The sequence below is a fragment of the Cololabis saira genome, chromosome 4 (genome assembly GCF_033807715.1).
Source record: "Cololabis saira isolate AMF1-May2022 chromosome 4, fColSai1.1, whole genome shotgun sequence".
In the NCBI taxonomy this organism is placed as follows: domain Eukaryota; kingdom Metazoa; phylum Chordata; class Actinopteri; order Beloniformes; family Belonidae; genus Cololabis; species Cololabis saira.
Window position 1 is genome coordinate 35,840,471 of NC_084590.1, and position 18,417 is coordinate 35,858,887.

General features: G+C 46.4%; 1 protein-coding gene across 2 annotated transcripts in view; it reads right to left on the reverse strand.

The window, feature by feature from the left end:
• The window catches only part of pitpnm3 (PITPNM family member 3), a 179,013-nt gene that overhangs the window by 26,086 nt on the left and 134,510 nt on the right, over positions 1-18,417 (reverse strand). For both annotated transcript variants that reach the window (XM_061719609.1, XM_061719607.1), the window contains exons 8-10: positions 18,203-18,384; positions 13,735-13,892; positions 13,347-13,517 (exon numbers count right to left, since the gene is read on the reverse strand). In XM_061719609.1, coding sequence (XP_061575593.1) covers positions 13,347-13,517; positions 13,735-13,892; positions 18,203-18,384 — 511 coding nt within the window. The remainder of the gene's footprint in view (positions 1-13,346; positions 13,518-13,734; positions 13,893-18,202; positions 18,385-18,417) is intronic.

An 18,417-nucleotide genomic window follows, 5' to 3' on the forward strand; every position in this document is an offset into this window, starting at 1 on the left:
GTTATTTGCCTTGACTGTGGAGATTTATCAGCCACACCTGATTCTTCCTCACGTCTCAGTCAACCAGGGTTAATCTGTATTCCGCTGTCGCTGCTCATTCCTCACGGGCCAAATGCACACATGTGCCTGCATCCTGGGGCCTATTTATCACCAGATTCAGCAGTCAAAGGGTTAACCTTAAAGCAAACGGCTGCTTCATGAACCAAACTGACTTTACTCAGTAACACATTTGAAACATGTGCTGACAAACTGATTGTCAGTTGCAGGTTATGACAGCAGGACCGCCCCACGAACACCATTTTTCATATGTGGAGAAAATCTATGCAATACTAATCTTTGTCTTTATACGTTTGTGGATGTGATCTAGTGAAAGGGGTAACCTGGTTCCTCTTCACAGATGAAGCAGAAACTTCTCCAGTAAATAGGTCAACCTACACTTGACTTGCTCTGATTAACATTTGCTGCCAAGAGGGCACACCTTCTCCCATGAAATCTCAGCTCTGTTGAACCACGGCCCTCCCATGTTCAAGCAGCACGTCTGCACCGTATATCCTTATATTCCACTGGATCCTGGATAATGGAGACTTTACTTGTATGTGACATGTATACTAATATGCCTGCAACCCATTCAAATGTTTGGTGGAACAGACTTATAGGATTGTGAATGAGGTCCACATTCTAATTTTTGTCCATTGTGAAGGACGATGTTGAAGGAGTTCATGCACACACGACTTAACAATGCTTAATATGATCATGAGCACTCTTCAGAGTCTGACTGTGGCAGGGTGCAGGATTGGGGCGTGGTCTGCAGGGGAGAGAGGGAGTGCGGGGGAGTGGCACACAGGTGACGCGGCTGGAACAGCTGACGGTACACAGGTGTGTCTAATCACTATCTGTGTATTTCAGTAGGTGTGCGGGCCCTGGAGACGGGAGAGGACGGACGCAGAGCGGAGCAGAGGTGCAGCTCTGCGGACGGTGCAGAAGCACAGAAACTCTGAAAACAAATAGAAATAAATAGAAATAAAAGATTTCTAACCAAATCCCGGTATCTGCTGTCTTGAGTGACCCCCGTAGCAACGAGCAGTGCTACAGTGGCTCCCAACGTAGGGCACCGAAATGACAGCGGAACGCGGAGGAGAGATGGAGCAGACAGTGGCGGCCCTCGCCCAGGCGATGACCGAGATGTCGGCCGCGCTCCGGAGCCAGGGCGAGCGGCAGACGGCCACCCTGGATGCGCTGGCGGCGCAGCAGCAGGCAGGCAGGGGGGGTCGCCCGCCCGCTCCTTTTGCGGAGGTGTCCCTACAGAGGATGACTGAGGCGGACGACCCCCTCGCATTCTTGGATACCTTCGAGGCGGTGGCGGAGGCCTGTGATTGGCCGGCGGCGGAGTGGGCGGTGCGCCTCCTGCCGCTCCTGTCAGGGGAGGCGCAGATGGCGGCTCTCGCCCTCCCAGCGACAGCACGCGCCACCTACGGCCAGGTGCGGCGGGCGGTGATGGACCGGCTGGGGCGGTCCCCGGAGGACTACCGCCGCCGGTTCAGGGAGCTCAAGCTGGGGCCGACGGACCGCCCCTTCACCTTCGCCCACCAGCTCCACGACGCGGCGGTGCGGTGGCTGCGCCCCGGCGAGACGGAGGGGGAGAAGCGGCTGATGCAGCAGTTGGTGATGGAGCAGTTCGTCCAGGGGCTCCCCACCCGGACGGCGGCGTGGGTCCGCTGCCATCGCCCGGGGACCCTACAGGAGGCCATCACCCTGGCCGAGGACCACCTGGCGGTCCATCCGGCGGCCGCAGCCGCGGCGGGACCCGCAGCGCGTCCCACTCCTGCGCCGCGCCGGAGGTTCGCCGCTGCAGGGGGTCCACCAACTAACGCTTTTCCTTTTTCCCCTCCCCAGAGCTCGCACACGGTTCCGCCCGCGCCAACTGACCCTGCGGGGGCCCCTCAAACGCCTGGGCAGGGCTGCTGGCGGTGCGGCCAGCCCGGACACATCAGGCGGGACTGCCCGCTGATGGAGGTGGGCCAGGTGATCCGGGTGGCCGGTCCGCCAGCATCCTCCCCGGACTCAGGAGGGACATACCGGGTTCCGGTAAGGATCCGTGGGGGTATACACTCGGCCTTGGTGGATTCTGGCTGCATGCAGTCGGTAATTCACCAAAGCCTGGTGCGACCCGAGGCTTTGATGAATGTGTCGTCCTGGGTGAAGGTGGTGTGTGTTCACGGTGATGTGCATAAGTACCCCGTGGTACCAGTGGAAATTAGACACAAGGGGAAAAATCATAGAATAAAGGCCGCGGTTAGCTCCCGCCTTTTGCATCCTCTGATTCTAGGACTCGATTGGCCAGGGTTTGGAAATTTGGTGAGTCAGTGTGTGGGGATGCAATCACGGCAGTCAGGGACATGCGGTATGTGCGCTGTGCTCAGTGGTGACGCGAGGTTGTCCGACGCTGCAGACGGAGAGGGAGAGGGACCCGCGGAGGCTCCGGCGGAGGCTCGGCGGGACCCGCTGCACTCTATGGAAGATTTTCCACTCGAGCAGTCTCGTGATGATACTCTACGCTCAGCCTTCGACCAAGTGATACTAATTGATGGTCACAAGGTGCGCCCTGATGCAGCGCTCACATATCCGCACTTTGCATTGAATAGGGACAGGTTATATCGAGTGAGCCGTGACGCTAAATCTGGCCGCATTATTACCCAGTTGTTGGTACCAAAGAACCGCCGGGAAATGGTTTTCCAGGCGGCTCATTATAACCCGATGGCTGGTCACATGGGGTGCGACAAAACACTGGCCTGCATAATGGACCGATTTTATTGGCCGGGTATTTGGGGGGAGGTGCGCCGCTGGTGCGCCTCCTGTCCCGAATGCCAGCTAGTTAACTCTCCGGCTGTGCCAAAAGCACCTTTGCAGCCGTTGCCATTAATGGAGGTTCCATTTGAGCGTGTCGCCATGGACCTCATCGGTCCATTTCAGCGGAGCGCACGGGGATATCGTTTTGTACTAGTCCTGACGGATTATGCAACACGTTATCCAGAGGCAGTGCCGCTGCGCACCATCTCGGCAACGAGTGTGGCGCGGGCGCTGCTTCAGGTCATCTCCCGCGTCGGGATCCCGAAAGAGATTCTGACGGACCAGGGCACGCAGTTTATGTCACGAACACTGAGGGAACTTTACGGATTGCTGGGCATTACGTCGGTTAGGACCTCCGTTTATCATCCCCAGACGGATGGTTTATGTGAGCGTTTTAACCGGACGCTTAAGGCCATGATCCGTAAGTTCATTCACGAGGACGCTAGGAATTGGGATAGGTGGCTTGATCCTCTGCTGTTTGCAGTGCGTGAGGTTCCCCAGGCCTCAACAGGGTTTTCCCCCTTTGAGCTGCTGTTTGGCAGAACACCACGGGGGGTTTTGGACCTGGTTAAAGAAAACTGGGAGGATGGTCCGAGCCCCAGTAAAAATGAGGTTCAGCACGTCTTGGAGCTGAGAGCAAAACTCCATACACTGGGGAGGCTATCACGGGAGAATTTGCTCTCAGCCCAGGAGCGGCAACAACGGCTGTACAACAGAGGAGCCAGGCTGAGAAATTTCACTCCGGGAGATAAAGTGCTTGTATTGCTGCCCACTTCTAGCTCCAAATTACTCGCCAAGTGGCAAGGGCCCTTCGTGGTCACACGGCGAGTGGGGGACGTGGACTATGAGGTGGTGCGTCCTGACAGGGGTGGGGCGACACAGTTATACCACGTCAATCTCCTTAAAGCATGGAGGGAGGCGGTGCCGGTCGCTCTGGTGACGCAGGTAAGAGAGAGAGATGAGTTGGGGCCTGAGGTGCCAAAATCTGCAAATCCAGCCTCGCTCGCTTGTGGGGACCAGCTCTCCGCGTCCCAGAGGGCAGACCTGGCCTCGTTGCAGCAGCGGTTTGCTGATGTGTTCTCTCCCTTACCAGGACGCACGAACCTCATAGAGCACAAGATTGTGACACGCCCGGGGGTGACGGTGCGCTCACGTCCCTATCGTCTGCCTGAACACAAACGCAAAGTGGTGAAGGCCGAATTGGACGCCATGCTGGCAATGGGGGTAATAGAAGAGTCCCACAGTGGCTGGTCTAGTCCCATCGTTCTTGTGCGCAAGAAAGACGGGTCTATACGCTTCTGTGTGGACTACCGCAAGGTGAATGAGGTGTCACGTTTTGACGCGTACCCGATGCCTCGGGTCGACGAGCTCCTGGATCGGCTGGGCACGGCTCGCTTTTTCACGACACTGGATTTGACCAAGGGCTACTGGCAGATTCCCATGTCTCCAAAGGAGATTACGGCTTTCTCCACTCCGTACGGTTTGTACCAATTTCGCACACTTCCGTTCGGCTTGTTCGGGGCCCCGGCCACGTTTCAGCGTCTCATGGACAGAGTGCTGCGCCCGCATGCTGCGTATGCTGCCGCCTATCTGGATGATGTCATCATCTACAGTGACAGCTGGGCGGAGCATGTGCGGCAGGTGGGTGCGGTGCTCGGTTCACTGAGACAGGCGGGGCTCACGGCCAACCCGAAGAAGTGTGTGGTTGGACGGAGGGAGGTACGGTATCTGGGGTACCACTTGGGAGGCGGGCAGGTGCGTCCCCAGGTAGATAAGACAGCTGCGATTGCGGCCTGCCCAAGACCCAAGACCAAAAAGGAGGTTAGGCAGTTCTTGGGGCTGGCGGGGTATTATCGGCGGTTCATTCCGGACTTTGCCGATCTGTCCAGCCCCCTGACTGACCTGACCCGAAAGGGTGCCTCAGATCCGGTCCAGTGGACGGAGCAGTGCCAGCAGGTGTTTGAGAGGGTGAAACAGGCCCTCTGTGGGGAGCCGCTCCTTTATACTCCTGACTTTTCTCTCCCTTTTGTTCTGCAGACTGATGCCTCGAACAGAGGGCTGGGGGCCGTTTTGTCCCAGCAGGTGGAGGGGATGGACCGCCCCGTGCTATACATCAGCCGCAAGCTGTCGGAGAGGGAGGGGCGGTATAGCACGGTGGAGAAGGAGTGCCTCGCCATTCGGTGGGCGGTCGGGTCCCTGCGCTACTACCTCCTGGGACGCCCATTCACCCTCTGGTCGGATCATGCTCCCCTCCAGTGGCTCCATCGCATGAAAGATACCAATGGGCGGATCACACGTTGGTATCTGGCTTTACAGCCCTTTAATTTCAGAGTGGTTCACAGGCCGGGGGCTCAGATGGCGGTCCCTGACTTCCTCTCCCGCTCCGAGGGAGGGGGGGGGGAGTTGGCTAGGCCGGACGGTCCCCGGCCTGAGTCGGCGATGGGGGTATGTGGCAGGGTGCAGGATTGGGGCGTGGTCTGCAGGGGAGAGAGGGAGTGCGGGGGAGTGGCACACAGGTGACGCGGCTGGAACAGCTGACGGTACACAGGTGTGTCTAATCACTATCTGTGTATTTCAGTAGGTGTGCGGGCCCTGGAGACGGGAGAGGACGGACGCAGAGCGGAGCAGAGGTGCAGCTCTGCGGACGGTGCAGAAGCACAGAAACTCTGAGAAACAAATAGAAATAAATAGAAATAAAAGATTTCTAACCAAATCCCGGTATCTGCTGTCTTGAGTGACCCCCGTAGCAACGAGCAGTGCTACACTGACCAAAGAAAATCTTGAGTTTCATCAGAGCAGAAAAATAAGAACCTCTCAAGGACATGCACCTTGCAGCTGGACTAAATCTCTGGCTAAATAACAAGCCAGAGATTTAGTCCACAGAGTTTAAAAGCTCACATATCTGATGGTCAGAGGTGTCAAAAGTATTCACATTCATTACTCAGGTAGAAGTATAGATACTAGAGTTTAAAAATACTCCTGTAGAAGTATCAACTCAAGTTTTTTACTCAAGTAAAAGTATAAAAGTACTGGTTTCAAAACTACTTAAAGTATAAAAGTAAAAGTAATGTAAGGGGGAAAAAAGCCATTAAGGACAAAAGCTATTGAAAATGAATGCATCTTAGTATAATGCAAATATACTAAAGAACCATATATGTGTACTATTGAGCATTAACATGTGTTTCAGAGAGCAGGAGATATGATGACTAGTTGCCTATAAGTATTGTAATGGTGCAAAAAGTCAAACTTCAGAGGCATGTTATCATTTATACTAATGTTTATTGGAATGTACATCCAAGTTTAGTTGCAGGAATCTGAGGGAACGGATGGAAGAACAAAACTGGACAAGAACATCTGAAACAACCACAACCAAATTCACTCTATCCGGATGGAGCAATTTAACTGGATAGTTTTTTTTTAAAGGCAGAAATGAAATAGAGTAACGAGGCTGTTTTTAAAATGTAAGGAGTAAAAAGTACAGATAATTGCGTGAAAATGTAAGGAGTAAAAGTAAAAAGTCGTTACTCCAGTGAAGTATAGATAACCAAAATGTCTACTTAAGTAAGGTAACAAAGTATTTGTACTTCGTTACTTGACACCTCTGCTGATGGTAGGGGAGTACATTACTGCCTATGAAAGGGCTTGTTTGCACATCTGGAGAGGAAACGTTAATGCTTAGTGATGTGTCGACCTGATCACGTGATCAGAAATCAAGACAATCACTTGATTGCTAAAGGATTGGGATTGGGTGGAAACAATTTTTTCATTTCTCTTTCACTATATGACATTTTTTATTTATTCTGACTTTATTACAGTGCTTAAGTCTTACCGTTTATTACAGTTTATGTCAAGTGGGGAGCAGGCAAGGCATAGCCTTCAACCTAAAGAAGCAGAAGTATCTGAAGTGGACAGCAGATGCAGTGCTACATCGACTTACAGTATATTGTTTGCAATTTGAGAATTTCATGTGATGGAAAGAACAGAGCAGCCTTATTTTTTTTTCTTTTTGTGCATTGTTCAACTTTTGGCTTGATATCAGCAGATATGGTGCGTATGGTGTTTGTTATTTGTACTAATAAAAGCCATTTGATCCATAAACACAACTCACACTCTCACATGCAGGGCTGCAGGAACCTACACGCCCACACCTTCAACAATCTGTTACCATTATTGAATTGAATCTCTCCAAAGACCCTAATTCTCTCTCTGTCTCTGGAAAATGGGCACAGCTCTGTCTATCTTTCACAGAACAATGAGCAGAGAGAAGCAGAGAGATTACTCTGACACACAGTCGGACGTTTTTCCAAAATGCTCCGAAAATTTCAAAAGCTTTGTGCTGTGGAGGAAGAGTAACATCAAAGTCTGTGAATGTCCACAGAAGAACGAGCAGCATGGTGACAAGGACAGACATAAAGACAAGCTGCCGAGTGGAAAATCTGGTAAAAGGTAGCTCTAGACCTACCTGTTTTCTGGTATGCAAATGAAAAAAAATGCTAAAGGCAGAAGGAAGTGAAGACGCTGTTTACGGTAATGAGATAATGAGCTGCAAATCTGTGCATGGCAAGATGATTGCACTGTGGCCTTGAAACACCTTTGCAACAAGGACGACTGCATCTTCTCAGCCTCCTCATTCATCAGTAAAATAATTCAATGATGAGCATAATAATACACCACGATAGTTACATTCAAACACCATTAGCCAGCCACGATAGTCTCATGGATATTGCTTTAATACCATGTGGATCGCACGTCTTGAGTGATCATATTTCCCATCGGACAGTCGATGAAAATCAAAAATGAACAGGACTATTTTCTCCATATTGGCAGCATTCATCATAATAAAAGCTTCACTGTTGGCAGGTGTTGATGTCAAAGTCATCCTCGCAGGAGCTTGATTTGATCGGCTCTCCGTGGCTTGATAACCACTAATTAGCATATTACACAGGAGGAAATGGGTGACGTGTATCATTGTTTCTTGGATGTGCATGCTCCCGTCTGTGGTTTGGAATTCAAATAATAATTTGACAGCATCCAAAACCAATCACTGGAACTGTGGCGCAGACCCATAATTAAGGCTGGGTGCAGCTGTAAGCCGACACTGTTTGTCAGCTTCCACGCTCCATCACATTTATCAGCACCACTGGCTTAAAAAAAGGCGTCAGACATCCTGATTTGTGGCTAGCTGTATGTGAATTTGTTAAAAAGAAACAGCCTGGGCATCCGAACTGCTCACGTAAAAGAGATGTGTCATATTCCTCGTTCACATGTCCCGTGGGAGGGTTAGGGGCTTCAGGGGCTTCAGGGGCTTCATGTTCAAACAGCAAATAGGCTGATTCAGGCTGATGTGTCAATTACTAAAGATAGATAGAATCACTGTTATAGTAATTATAAAATCTCCTTTAGACATGAAGTACCAAACAAAACAGGTCATCATCTTAAAGTCATGGCTCTCTGGTATTAAAACAGATGTCCAATTATGTCATTCCTCCACGAGGAGTTTATTATATTTATTATAGTTTATTATAGTACAAGACCTTGAAGAGCTTTAAAAGCAAATAAAGGGTGAAAAATATTATCTAAAAATCAGGACAAAAACAGAATCAATTGACCATGTAGAAGTTTAAAAGCAAAGTGATGTTCTCTATCTTTCAAGGTGTAGTAGGCACTTATCCAGGTAGAAGAAAAGGTGTCACTGGATTGCAACATTTTTGTGTGGATGGACAAAATATGTTATTGTTACTGTTCAATGTGAAAGCACGTATCAGGGTTTGTCCTCACAAAGAAAGAGAAGTGGTCCCACTTTAAAGTGTTGGAAAAAAAGAGTTGGAAATAAACCCACATGAGCTTTTAAGCTCAGGGCTCAGTTCCATTTATATCAGGGCTGAGGGCTGCCTGCTTTTTTGGTCCTGGTTGAGTCCAAGGGAATTTTATCTTACTGATAATTTCTCTTTCTGTGTTTCTGAATATGCAATTAAAATTTTACCTTTTTGCCTTTGATGAGCTAAAAAAAACATTTGTAATATCCATAATTTTTATAACTAAAACTAATTTCAAGAGTCTATATTGTCCCAAATTACATTTTCAAATTGTCGAAAGAGGTACACATCACCAGAGTCTGTGTGTACAGATGCAGGAGGCAGGAGGCAGGCGTGATTTAAGACGTTTCCATTAGCGGCGGTACCGGGGTCAATTATCAGAACGGCCCCACAACAAACATTTACATGAACCTCTACAGGCCAGGAACATGTCCCTGTCGTGGGTTAGGTACCGAAACAGCCCTGAAAAACACTGTGTGTGTGTGTATGTGTGTAAGAGAGATGAGTGTAGGTGGGGGATGGATGGGGAGGGTTGACTTGGTGCTGATTGGATTTGTTGTAGGCAGGACATGACCTCATTCAGCTGTCTTATGTCCTCCAAGTACGAGTAGTTTCTTCTCATTCAGCCGTCCTGTTACAGAGTTCACTAACGGCAAACAGCAAAATCTGAATCATTCCAGTATTTTTTTTCATTTTGTTTTCTTTGCCACCCCTTTTCTTCCTTTATTTTTGATGCTGGCAACTATTGTGCATTTATCATTATCGAGGTAAAACTTCTCAATTTATCGTGATATTGATTTGAGGTCATATTGCACGGACCTACTGGCAACCAACGAAAGCACAGCACTCCAGCTGTCGACTGGTTCAGACAGGTCGTTTGCTAAGTCAGTAGCCATTACCAGGTCCTCTTCTCTAATCGAAGACACAATGGCTGAAAACAGTGAGGACGGGGGTCAGCCTCCTGCGTTTCACCTGGCTTAACAGTGTCTATTATTTTTACAGAATACTTCATAGGCAGGATATTCAAGAACTAAACGTCAGGTAAGAGAGAACAGCCCAGAAGGCCACAAAAGGCCACGTCTGCTCATATTTCAGAAAATCATGTGAAAAGATGAGACATTTCCCCTCTTTGTTTAATAAACATTGAAGTTGACCTACTTCACCATAAATGGTGGTTCTTACCAGCGTCATATACAAAAGAAGAAATGAGTCTGTCTGTGTTGAAATCATTTTGCTCCCCTTACTTTAATAAAATAATATTGCATGAATACAGGTAGGGGGGATGGCTGAATACCAAAATAAACGCCGTTATCTCCATAATTGAGTCTTTGTCAAGCCCCGCCCCCGTTGCTAGGTCGGACAAAACTGTCGTCTCTCCCGTCCACTTCCATGGTAGAAACTAGGGCTGAACGATATGGACAAAATTTCATATCTCGATATTCATGCCAGATATCTCGATATCGATACGATACGATATGGCTTCGGTTCGGTGAAAACCAAGCATTTTTCAGAAAAATAAAAACATCAGAAATCAAAAGAGTGCAGTTTTATTGATTAGAACTCACTGCCAGTCATCAACATTAACATAAAGTCACTCAATAATAAATAATAATCAAAATATTTTACTGTAGCTCCGCTTTAACAATAAATAACCAATGCAGTTAGAGTTAGAGTTCAGTACATGTTATTGATTGGATGCTGCAGCTGAACGGACTGTCACGACATCACTGCAGTTTCATGAAGGAGTGAAGACAGATTACAGATTAAACTCATGTTTCACTCCCAGGTTTCATATTTGATTTATTTTCTGTTTCAACAATTAAATATCTAAAAATGTTAACTTTCAATCTGATCAACAAAAGAACCAGAAACAACTTTCTTAATTTATTACTGCGCATGTGCAATCCCCCCATTTGTCCAATCCTTGTTTTTCAGTATCCTCCAACGAATAGGAAATAGAGAAAAGAGTTTTCCACTCGCTGTTTTAATTCCCAATTTCGATTTTCAAACACATCAATTAATTTTTTATTATCAAAACAAAAGATGGGGAACGGATTATTTTGGTTTATTTCTCGTTTTTATAAACGGATGGACACGTCGCAATTTTCACCAAGCACGACTTGCACAACACCTCGCTCTGGTCGACATTATCCTTTCTAAATGTAAAATACCTCCAAATAATGGAGGATGATTTATGTTTTGGCACAAAATTAGATTCTGCACCGCCACCGGCCGCATTATCCTCCGCACTCATGTCTCTTTTCTGCCGTTTGGATTTCTCCGCTCTTCTCCGCTCCGTGTGTGTGTGGCTGTGTGCGTCTCGTACGTCTCCCTCCCTCCCTCCCTCCTATGTTTGTCATTGGTTGGCTTCAGCTGTCGATCAACAGCAAGCATGAAATAAGCTTTGTGGTTGGCTGGCCGTAGTGGTGCGTTCAAGAGCAATCTTAAAAGTAATGTTTATGGAGACTGCTCGCGCTGTACAAGCAGGGCGAGCGGAAATATATCGTTTATATCGTTGTTTTTCCGTTATTAATGTCTTGAATGTTCATATGTCGATATAGATACGATAACGGTATATCGTTCAGCCCTAGTAGAAACTGGGTTTTACTTCCTTTATTTCTAATTAAAGTTATTCTATGCAACTTCCTAGAGCTAGCAATAATTTTGAAAGAGGCACCTCTAAGCCCCGCCCATTCGGTCTGAATGATACGGATTGGTCCAGGTCCAGGAAGGGAAAGAACCAATCAGATGCCTTCATTTTCCGCTTGTCCACTTCCCACGGGTCCTCCTGGGCTCACAGTGTCCCAGTGTAACCCCCTCCCTCCCCTCTGCCACGGAGCCCAGTAGTTATTTCCAGAGCGGCTCGGTCCCGCTGTGTGTGTGAGAGCGGGGAACAGAGCCGTTAGACCGGGCAGCTCCTGCAGCAGCAGCCCGCGGGGACGTACCGTAGGGTACGGCGTAGCCGTGGCTCTAGAGCCTGCACGGCACCGCAGCGCTCCGCCAGCCGCACCGGCGCTCTCCGGGATGGAGACGCCGGTGGGCAGGATGCATGTTTGGGTGGGCACAGCCCCCCCCTGCCCCCCCTAAAACCGGCCTCGTTTACAGGTGAATGAGACATGGGGTAGTTTTGCTGTAAATGTGCTGTCCAAAATGTTTAATAATCGTATGCGCGTTCGTGTTTGTGGGGGCGTGGCTTTGGACGGAGCGCTCGTGGGTGGGGGCGGGGGGGGCGGGGCTTAGAGGAAGCGCCACTTTCAAATCTTGCTAGCTCTAGGAAGTTGCATAGAATAACTTTAATGTACCAAAGAAAATAAAATGCTGAAAAAACAGCAACTAGATATAAATAAAAAGGAACACTTCGGGTACCATGTAGTGAGTTTAAAAGACTGAGATTTTCGGCAAAAACAAGATATTTTGATTAGTTTAGTTGATAGCATGGTGGAAGGGTTGAACTACGAGTCTGGCCGCCCTTAAAGCTTTATCCAAAGCAGACATTTTTCGTAATTTAGCTTTGGTTTTGGGATTAAATGTATTCTGTGATTCTCTCTGGGTAGCAGGTGTTACATTTACAACTACTTAACCATTGTAAAAATAAATAAATAAACATGTTCGCAGTTGTGGCTATGGGTTGTAGTCTGTTGCCAACCCAGTTTTTTTTTTCGCAGTATGGATCGGATTTATGCCAGTTTGGGGATAAGAAATACACTGCACCCTCACTGCAATGTGTGCAGTGTGTTCCTTTTACAAACACAAAGTTTTAAAAAAGATAATCCAGTGATTTGAATTTTGATAAAAGGCAAGTAAAAACTAGGCTTTTTCCATTGATGTGAACGAAAGAGACGGTTGTTTTGTCCAATCGGATATTCTGACCCAGGTGTAGCAACGGAGAATGATTTTTCGGATTGGTCAGTCAGGGACCAATCAGAAGCATAACAAAGGGTCAATTGAGACAGCCCATGAACAATCTGCTTAGTTATAAGTCCTGTACTTCTAATACATTTTTACAAATACAAAACCTTATCCTCATATCTGTCTTCATGCTCACAGGCTGTTGGCACAACGTATTGGTTCTTGTCCTAGTTTCCATCCCTGTAAGTGGATAGAGTCGGAGCAGCTAACCAAATCGCTGCTAGGAATAAGTCTCTGTGTCCCAAAAGTAGGCTATAATATGCTTCAAATAAATAAGCAGCTCATTAAGGAGTCAGACTACAACTAAGCCTTCCAGGGAGATCACAGCTGTGGCATTCATCTAGCAGTCACTGTATCTCACATGTTGTACCTGGTCCTAACAGAGCTGTGTCAAGCTGAGAAAGGGATGGCCCTAGAGGAAGAGGCATAATTACTGCATTCCTCAGGCTTGGGATCAGGATTTAACTGTGCCTGTAAAGGATAAACTCACACACGATATGGGTTTGACAGTATCTGTCCTGAATCCACACATATGAACAGGTGTGCTAGTGAAACAATTCACATCACAAAGTCATAGTAGTTATATGTGACTCGAATTAAGCCCCTTTGCAGATTTCTTAAATGTTTTTACATCAGTTATGAAATGCAATATCCAAAAGGATATAAAAACATAACATCATTCACACAGGACAACTGATTAAGCAAAAATAATTATTCAAAGAAATCAGCCTGACTTCACGAAAATATTGATTGACAGGGTCAAGTCACTCCTACCTATGAGCAGTGTGCGCCCATCTCCTAGAGGGTAGCGCTGGTAACGTGGGACGGCAAATGGTGGCAACTTATGGAAGAGAGGCTGCAGCAGCGGCTCCAGTCTGGACGCTGAAGGATCCGAGGGGTAAAACAGGTTGAAAATCTGGGAGCAGGCTGGACGAAGCTGGCTCACTGAGGGTCAGAAATCACAACAGAGAGTCATGACCATTAGATGGACAAGTGGTGGTTGAAGTTGGAGCGGTAGCTGTGTGTAAAGGTGATATAAATGAAACACATGTTTGCTAAACTGTAGTACATAGTATGCGGTTCATCAGAATGTTATGCCATACTTATGACATACTTCAAAATACAATAGCAGTGTTATGTTGTGCATATGTCTGGTTCTCACCCTGAACATATGGTAGCACAGTCCGTCTCATGGCCAACACCAGGCCCAGCGGGCAGCCCAGCAGAAAGCAGTCTGACACCTCAAAGTCAAAGCGGCCAGGGTTCAACACCAGGCTGGTACTACTGCCACCACGCACCTCCACGCTCTCCTTCATCAAGCTGCATACACATGGACAGAAAAAACCATCATGCTACTGCAAAGTTACAGCATAGTGCTTTACTCCTATGCTGCTGTGATCTGTTCACGAGAAATGACCCAGTGGAGGCATACGGAGATTAAAAGTGACAATTCTTTTTGCAAGATAATTTGTAAAACAATGGCTGGGATATACCAACCACACAAGAGGATAACTCAGACACCTAAGAAAAGATTATGCCTTGGTAATACTAAAAACTGAATCCATCTGCACAACCATATCCCAGTTTGAGGAAGACTGACAGAGTGTAAACAGAAGAACTTTAATGTATGTGCAATAAAAGAAAAACATTGGGGTTAATGGGAAATTTCAGATGTCAATAATGTTTATGCTTATACTGGTTAGGAAATAGATGCCGTCCTCACGCAGATGACTCAGACGTCCTTTTTCTTCACTCTGATTCGAATGTTTTCTAGTGTGCTTTAACATTACAGAGTTGCTGTCAGCACCAAGCCTTTGTGACTCAGACTCAGCAGCTCTTCATTCAGCCTTCCAAGGCTGCATCACACTGACAGCTGTTTGAACAGCTGAGCTGGTTACAGACGCTTCCTCCACCCCTGACCAACTCCATCCTTCTGTCTAATAGCGGGCGGACATTTCCCCATCAATGTGGAGGAAAGAACAGCCAACAGTCTCCGGCCATCTGTAAAAACCAAATCAATAGTGCTTTGATGACTTTCTGCTGCTATTTCGGTATCCTTCTTATGTCCACTATTGACAATTTAGTGCTGCAGCAAAACATTCTCACAGTTTCTATTGTCTGGCTGGAGTTGCAGTTTACTCATCAGTGAACCCCAAATTAATACAAAGATGTTTATTATGTATTATGCATGTCAAGCGGCTTCTATAAATGCTCTCATGGGAAATGAGCAGTAGTATGAATGTGGCAATATACTTTATTTTTGTTCTTTCTTGTGAATTAAAAAGATTTATAAATGATGACAAATATATGAAATTGAGTGTTTATGTGTAATTTCTATCTCAGTTTGAGTTCTTCTGCAATTTTATGCACTTTATGTGTCATCTCTCAAAAGACTGACTGACTCATGTCCAAACATCCTCATTTCAACTGCTGCTTTTTAAACTATTTGGATACGTTGATGACTATGATGGCTACGGGTCAAACTGGTTTAATCTAGCAATAAAATATTGGTGTAATTTTTACCTTTACATAAGTGTACGGAGAATGAAAACAAATATTTTACAACAGCTTTTTTTTAACGTTTTCATTGAAACATCTTTTGGGATTATAAATAATCGTATGTGCTCATCCAGGTCAAGGATGGTAGAGAGACTAAAACAAAGTTTTTGTTTTTTTCTGGTGACAGAGTTGAGGGAGGTGCATGGTTTTTCTGTTTGAGCTTTTACAATACCTCAGAGACATCATGATTTAGGTGCATATTGGAAGACAGGGTTCACAATACGAGTCGGAGTGAAGACAGAATAAAGTAGTCAGGTGTGAAGTGGAGAGCAGGGGCGTAATGATCAAAACGTGCGTGGATTTCATCGTGAATTCGTGCGTGGAATTTTCACGTACGCAAAAAGAAAAATTCAGATGTTCAAAACTGTGCGTACGCCCAAATCCATGCAGGTTCCTTTGAACATCACAATCAGCGTGGATTTGAGCACACATGCGGATGCAGAACACTGCGCCCTGTCTCCTCCCTCAAATACATATATTTGAATATGATAATGAAGATAATTATGCATTAAAAACCGCTCATCCTAACAAGGAACTTGCAAAAACAAGTAAAACAAATTTAAAAAAAAACATCGCCTGTGAGCTGGAGACAGTCACGTCAAAGGCCTGGAAAAAATAAATGATTTGGAGGCATTTCTTCCAATTTAAAGGGGACCTATTATGAAAAACACATTTTTTCTTGTTTTAACATATATAAAGTGGTCTCCCCTCACCCTGCCAACACAGGGAAGATAAAATCCCATGAAAATCTGCAAGGTCTGTTCCCCCCGCCCGCTGAATCTTCCAGTGTCACGTGACTTTTTTAGGAGCCGTTCTGAATCTGCCCCTATGGTGACGTCACCATAGGGGCAGAGGTTTGGCCTCCGCTGCTGAAACCACACCCACAACTAACTCCGCTGACCAGAGCTTCCGCCATTGTTCAGAAGCGGTGACTGTTTCCACAGCGAGGGACAGTAGAAATGAGTTTTTGCATCGACATTCACCCTCATAAAAGGATCAGTGCCAGCAGTACGGACCCGGCAACTGCACACGAGTCAGCGGTAAGTGACGTTATTTTTTTATGTTATTTACATTTGTCTATGATCTTTGCATGGGTTAAGTATTTAGCTCAGCACCGGAGTACCGGAGCTGCTCACGGACCGGACTGATGAGGAGCCCCAGCGGGTACCGTAATACATTTATTTCTGTTTATGGTTTTCAGATCTTCCAAGCAATGCACCTGAAGCTGTTCAACAACACCTGCAAAAGACATGCGGTCCTTCCTTGAGCCAGCAATAGTGCATACATGTTATTTATATACAACTTATGTTTTATTTTTTAACAATAAAGTTGCCATTTGTGAAAATTCAGTGTTGTGATTTATTCACAGTTAACATGATTCATTTGTCTTGAGGAATTGGAGTAAAGAACTATGGTGTAACTGTTTAGAATTAAATTAAATCTTCCTGTGTGAAGACGATGTGACTAAAGGCTGATTTATGGTTCCGCGTTACACCAACGCGTACATTACACCGTAGGGTACGCGTTGGTGTAACGCGGAACGTCAATTTAACGCAGTAATTCAGGCTTTAATAGTGTACGGAGCCGCTGCTCTTCTCCCCACAGCGAGGGTTTGTTCCCTCCCCTGCTACACGTTATTCAAGCAGCCAATCAGCGCAGAGCCTCATTATCATAGCCCTTAAAATGAAGCACAGAAAAGAGGTCAGAAGCGGTAAAACTAGAGACATGGCCCACAGGCTGAATTTCTGTTTTATGTAGAAAAAACAAGCTTTATATTGTTTTTAAGACATTCAAGGACTGTACATTAATCTCTAGTCCTCGTCCCATACGGTCGTCATGGTGACAGAGATGTCCGACCGGTCAGCAGCTCCAGCTGAAACATCATGTTGGTCGGAACCGGAGCAGCTGGTCCAGTTCAGGACAGAGATCCAGAAGGATCCTCTTGGTGACATAAACCAGCTGATGGTCCTTAGTCCTGGACCAGCAGATCGGTGTGGTCTAATGAATCAGCAGGTTCCTCTAACGGAGCCAAGGCTGCTGGATTTGCGGGTTCCGTCGTTCAGCTCCTGCCTTTAGTTGTTGTTGTTCAGATCATGTGGTTGATTGTGAGATTGTTGCAGCTCCACTCTTGTGTAACTTATCTAGTGATGTGGGGACTGTCGTGTCCATCATGTGTGGTCACTAACTTATTGCTGACGTCACGTTTCCTCATATTCTGCACTTCACTGCATGCCCAGTGAGTCTCGCCAACGGACAAAACCTCAGAAAAGTGCGTACGCCAGCCTTGGTGTGTGCATGAAAGACCGCAACTTTCTAAGTTCAAATCAATTTTCGATCATACGACTCTGAGCGTAGATAGTGGCATACGCACGTTTTTTGTGTGCCGCACGTTATTATCATGAGGCCCAAGGTCTTAGAGGTAAGAAATGCCACAAGGACACTAATGGGACTCATGCTCAAAATAGTGTGAGAATGTTTAATACACGAATAACAGTGAAAGATGTGCTGTAGCTACATATCTCCAGTCCTGTTTTGTTTTTTTGTTTTTGCTCACTCTAGACATCAAAACCACGATTATTGGATTATCTAGGGCAATTTTAACTTACCTTTCACAGCAACCCATCTCTGTTTATCTACTCTTTTTGTTGTTGTTCTTTTAATCCTCTTAGTTTGGACAATAAATTGGCCTTCAGAGCCACCTGTTTGTTCAGTCCAAATAGTGCTTTTAAGTCTCTTAAAGAATCTTTAATTCAGCATGCAAAGATGCTTACATGAGTTGGCTGATCCTGGAATTGACTATGGTTATTAATAATGTTTTGTTTTAAACATTGACAATTTTTTGATTGTATTTACTCAAGTGTTACATGTCTAAGTCCCATTTTCTATGTTGTCCTTTTTAAAACACAAGTTTGGTAGTCTTAACTCAACAGTTGGCTTATTTTAACCTTTTTTTCTTTTTCACAACCCGATTGTCTGGGTCTGTCTGGGTTTGACCCAGCACTGGAGCAGGAAATTAACCCAAATTGGCTTATTTCTAACCCAGAAGCTTTCAGAGTGTGATTATGAGCCACCTGGAAAAGAGGCTGTGCTGGCCGGCGGACGACGTGTCTCCATCATATGAGTCGCTTTGCTTGCGGCTGAGCGGCGGGCCGCCCTGGCCGTTGTTGGGAGCAGAAATGTCGATGTTGCTCTTACTAAGCCTCTTGCTGGAACTCAAACCAGGACCTGCTTCCCCCAACATGCCGGAGTTGTCCTGACAGGATGGAGGAAAGTGTTCAACGTATTA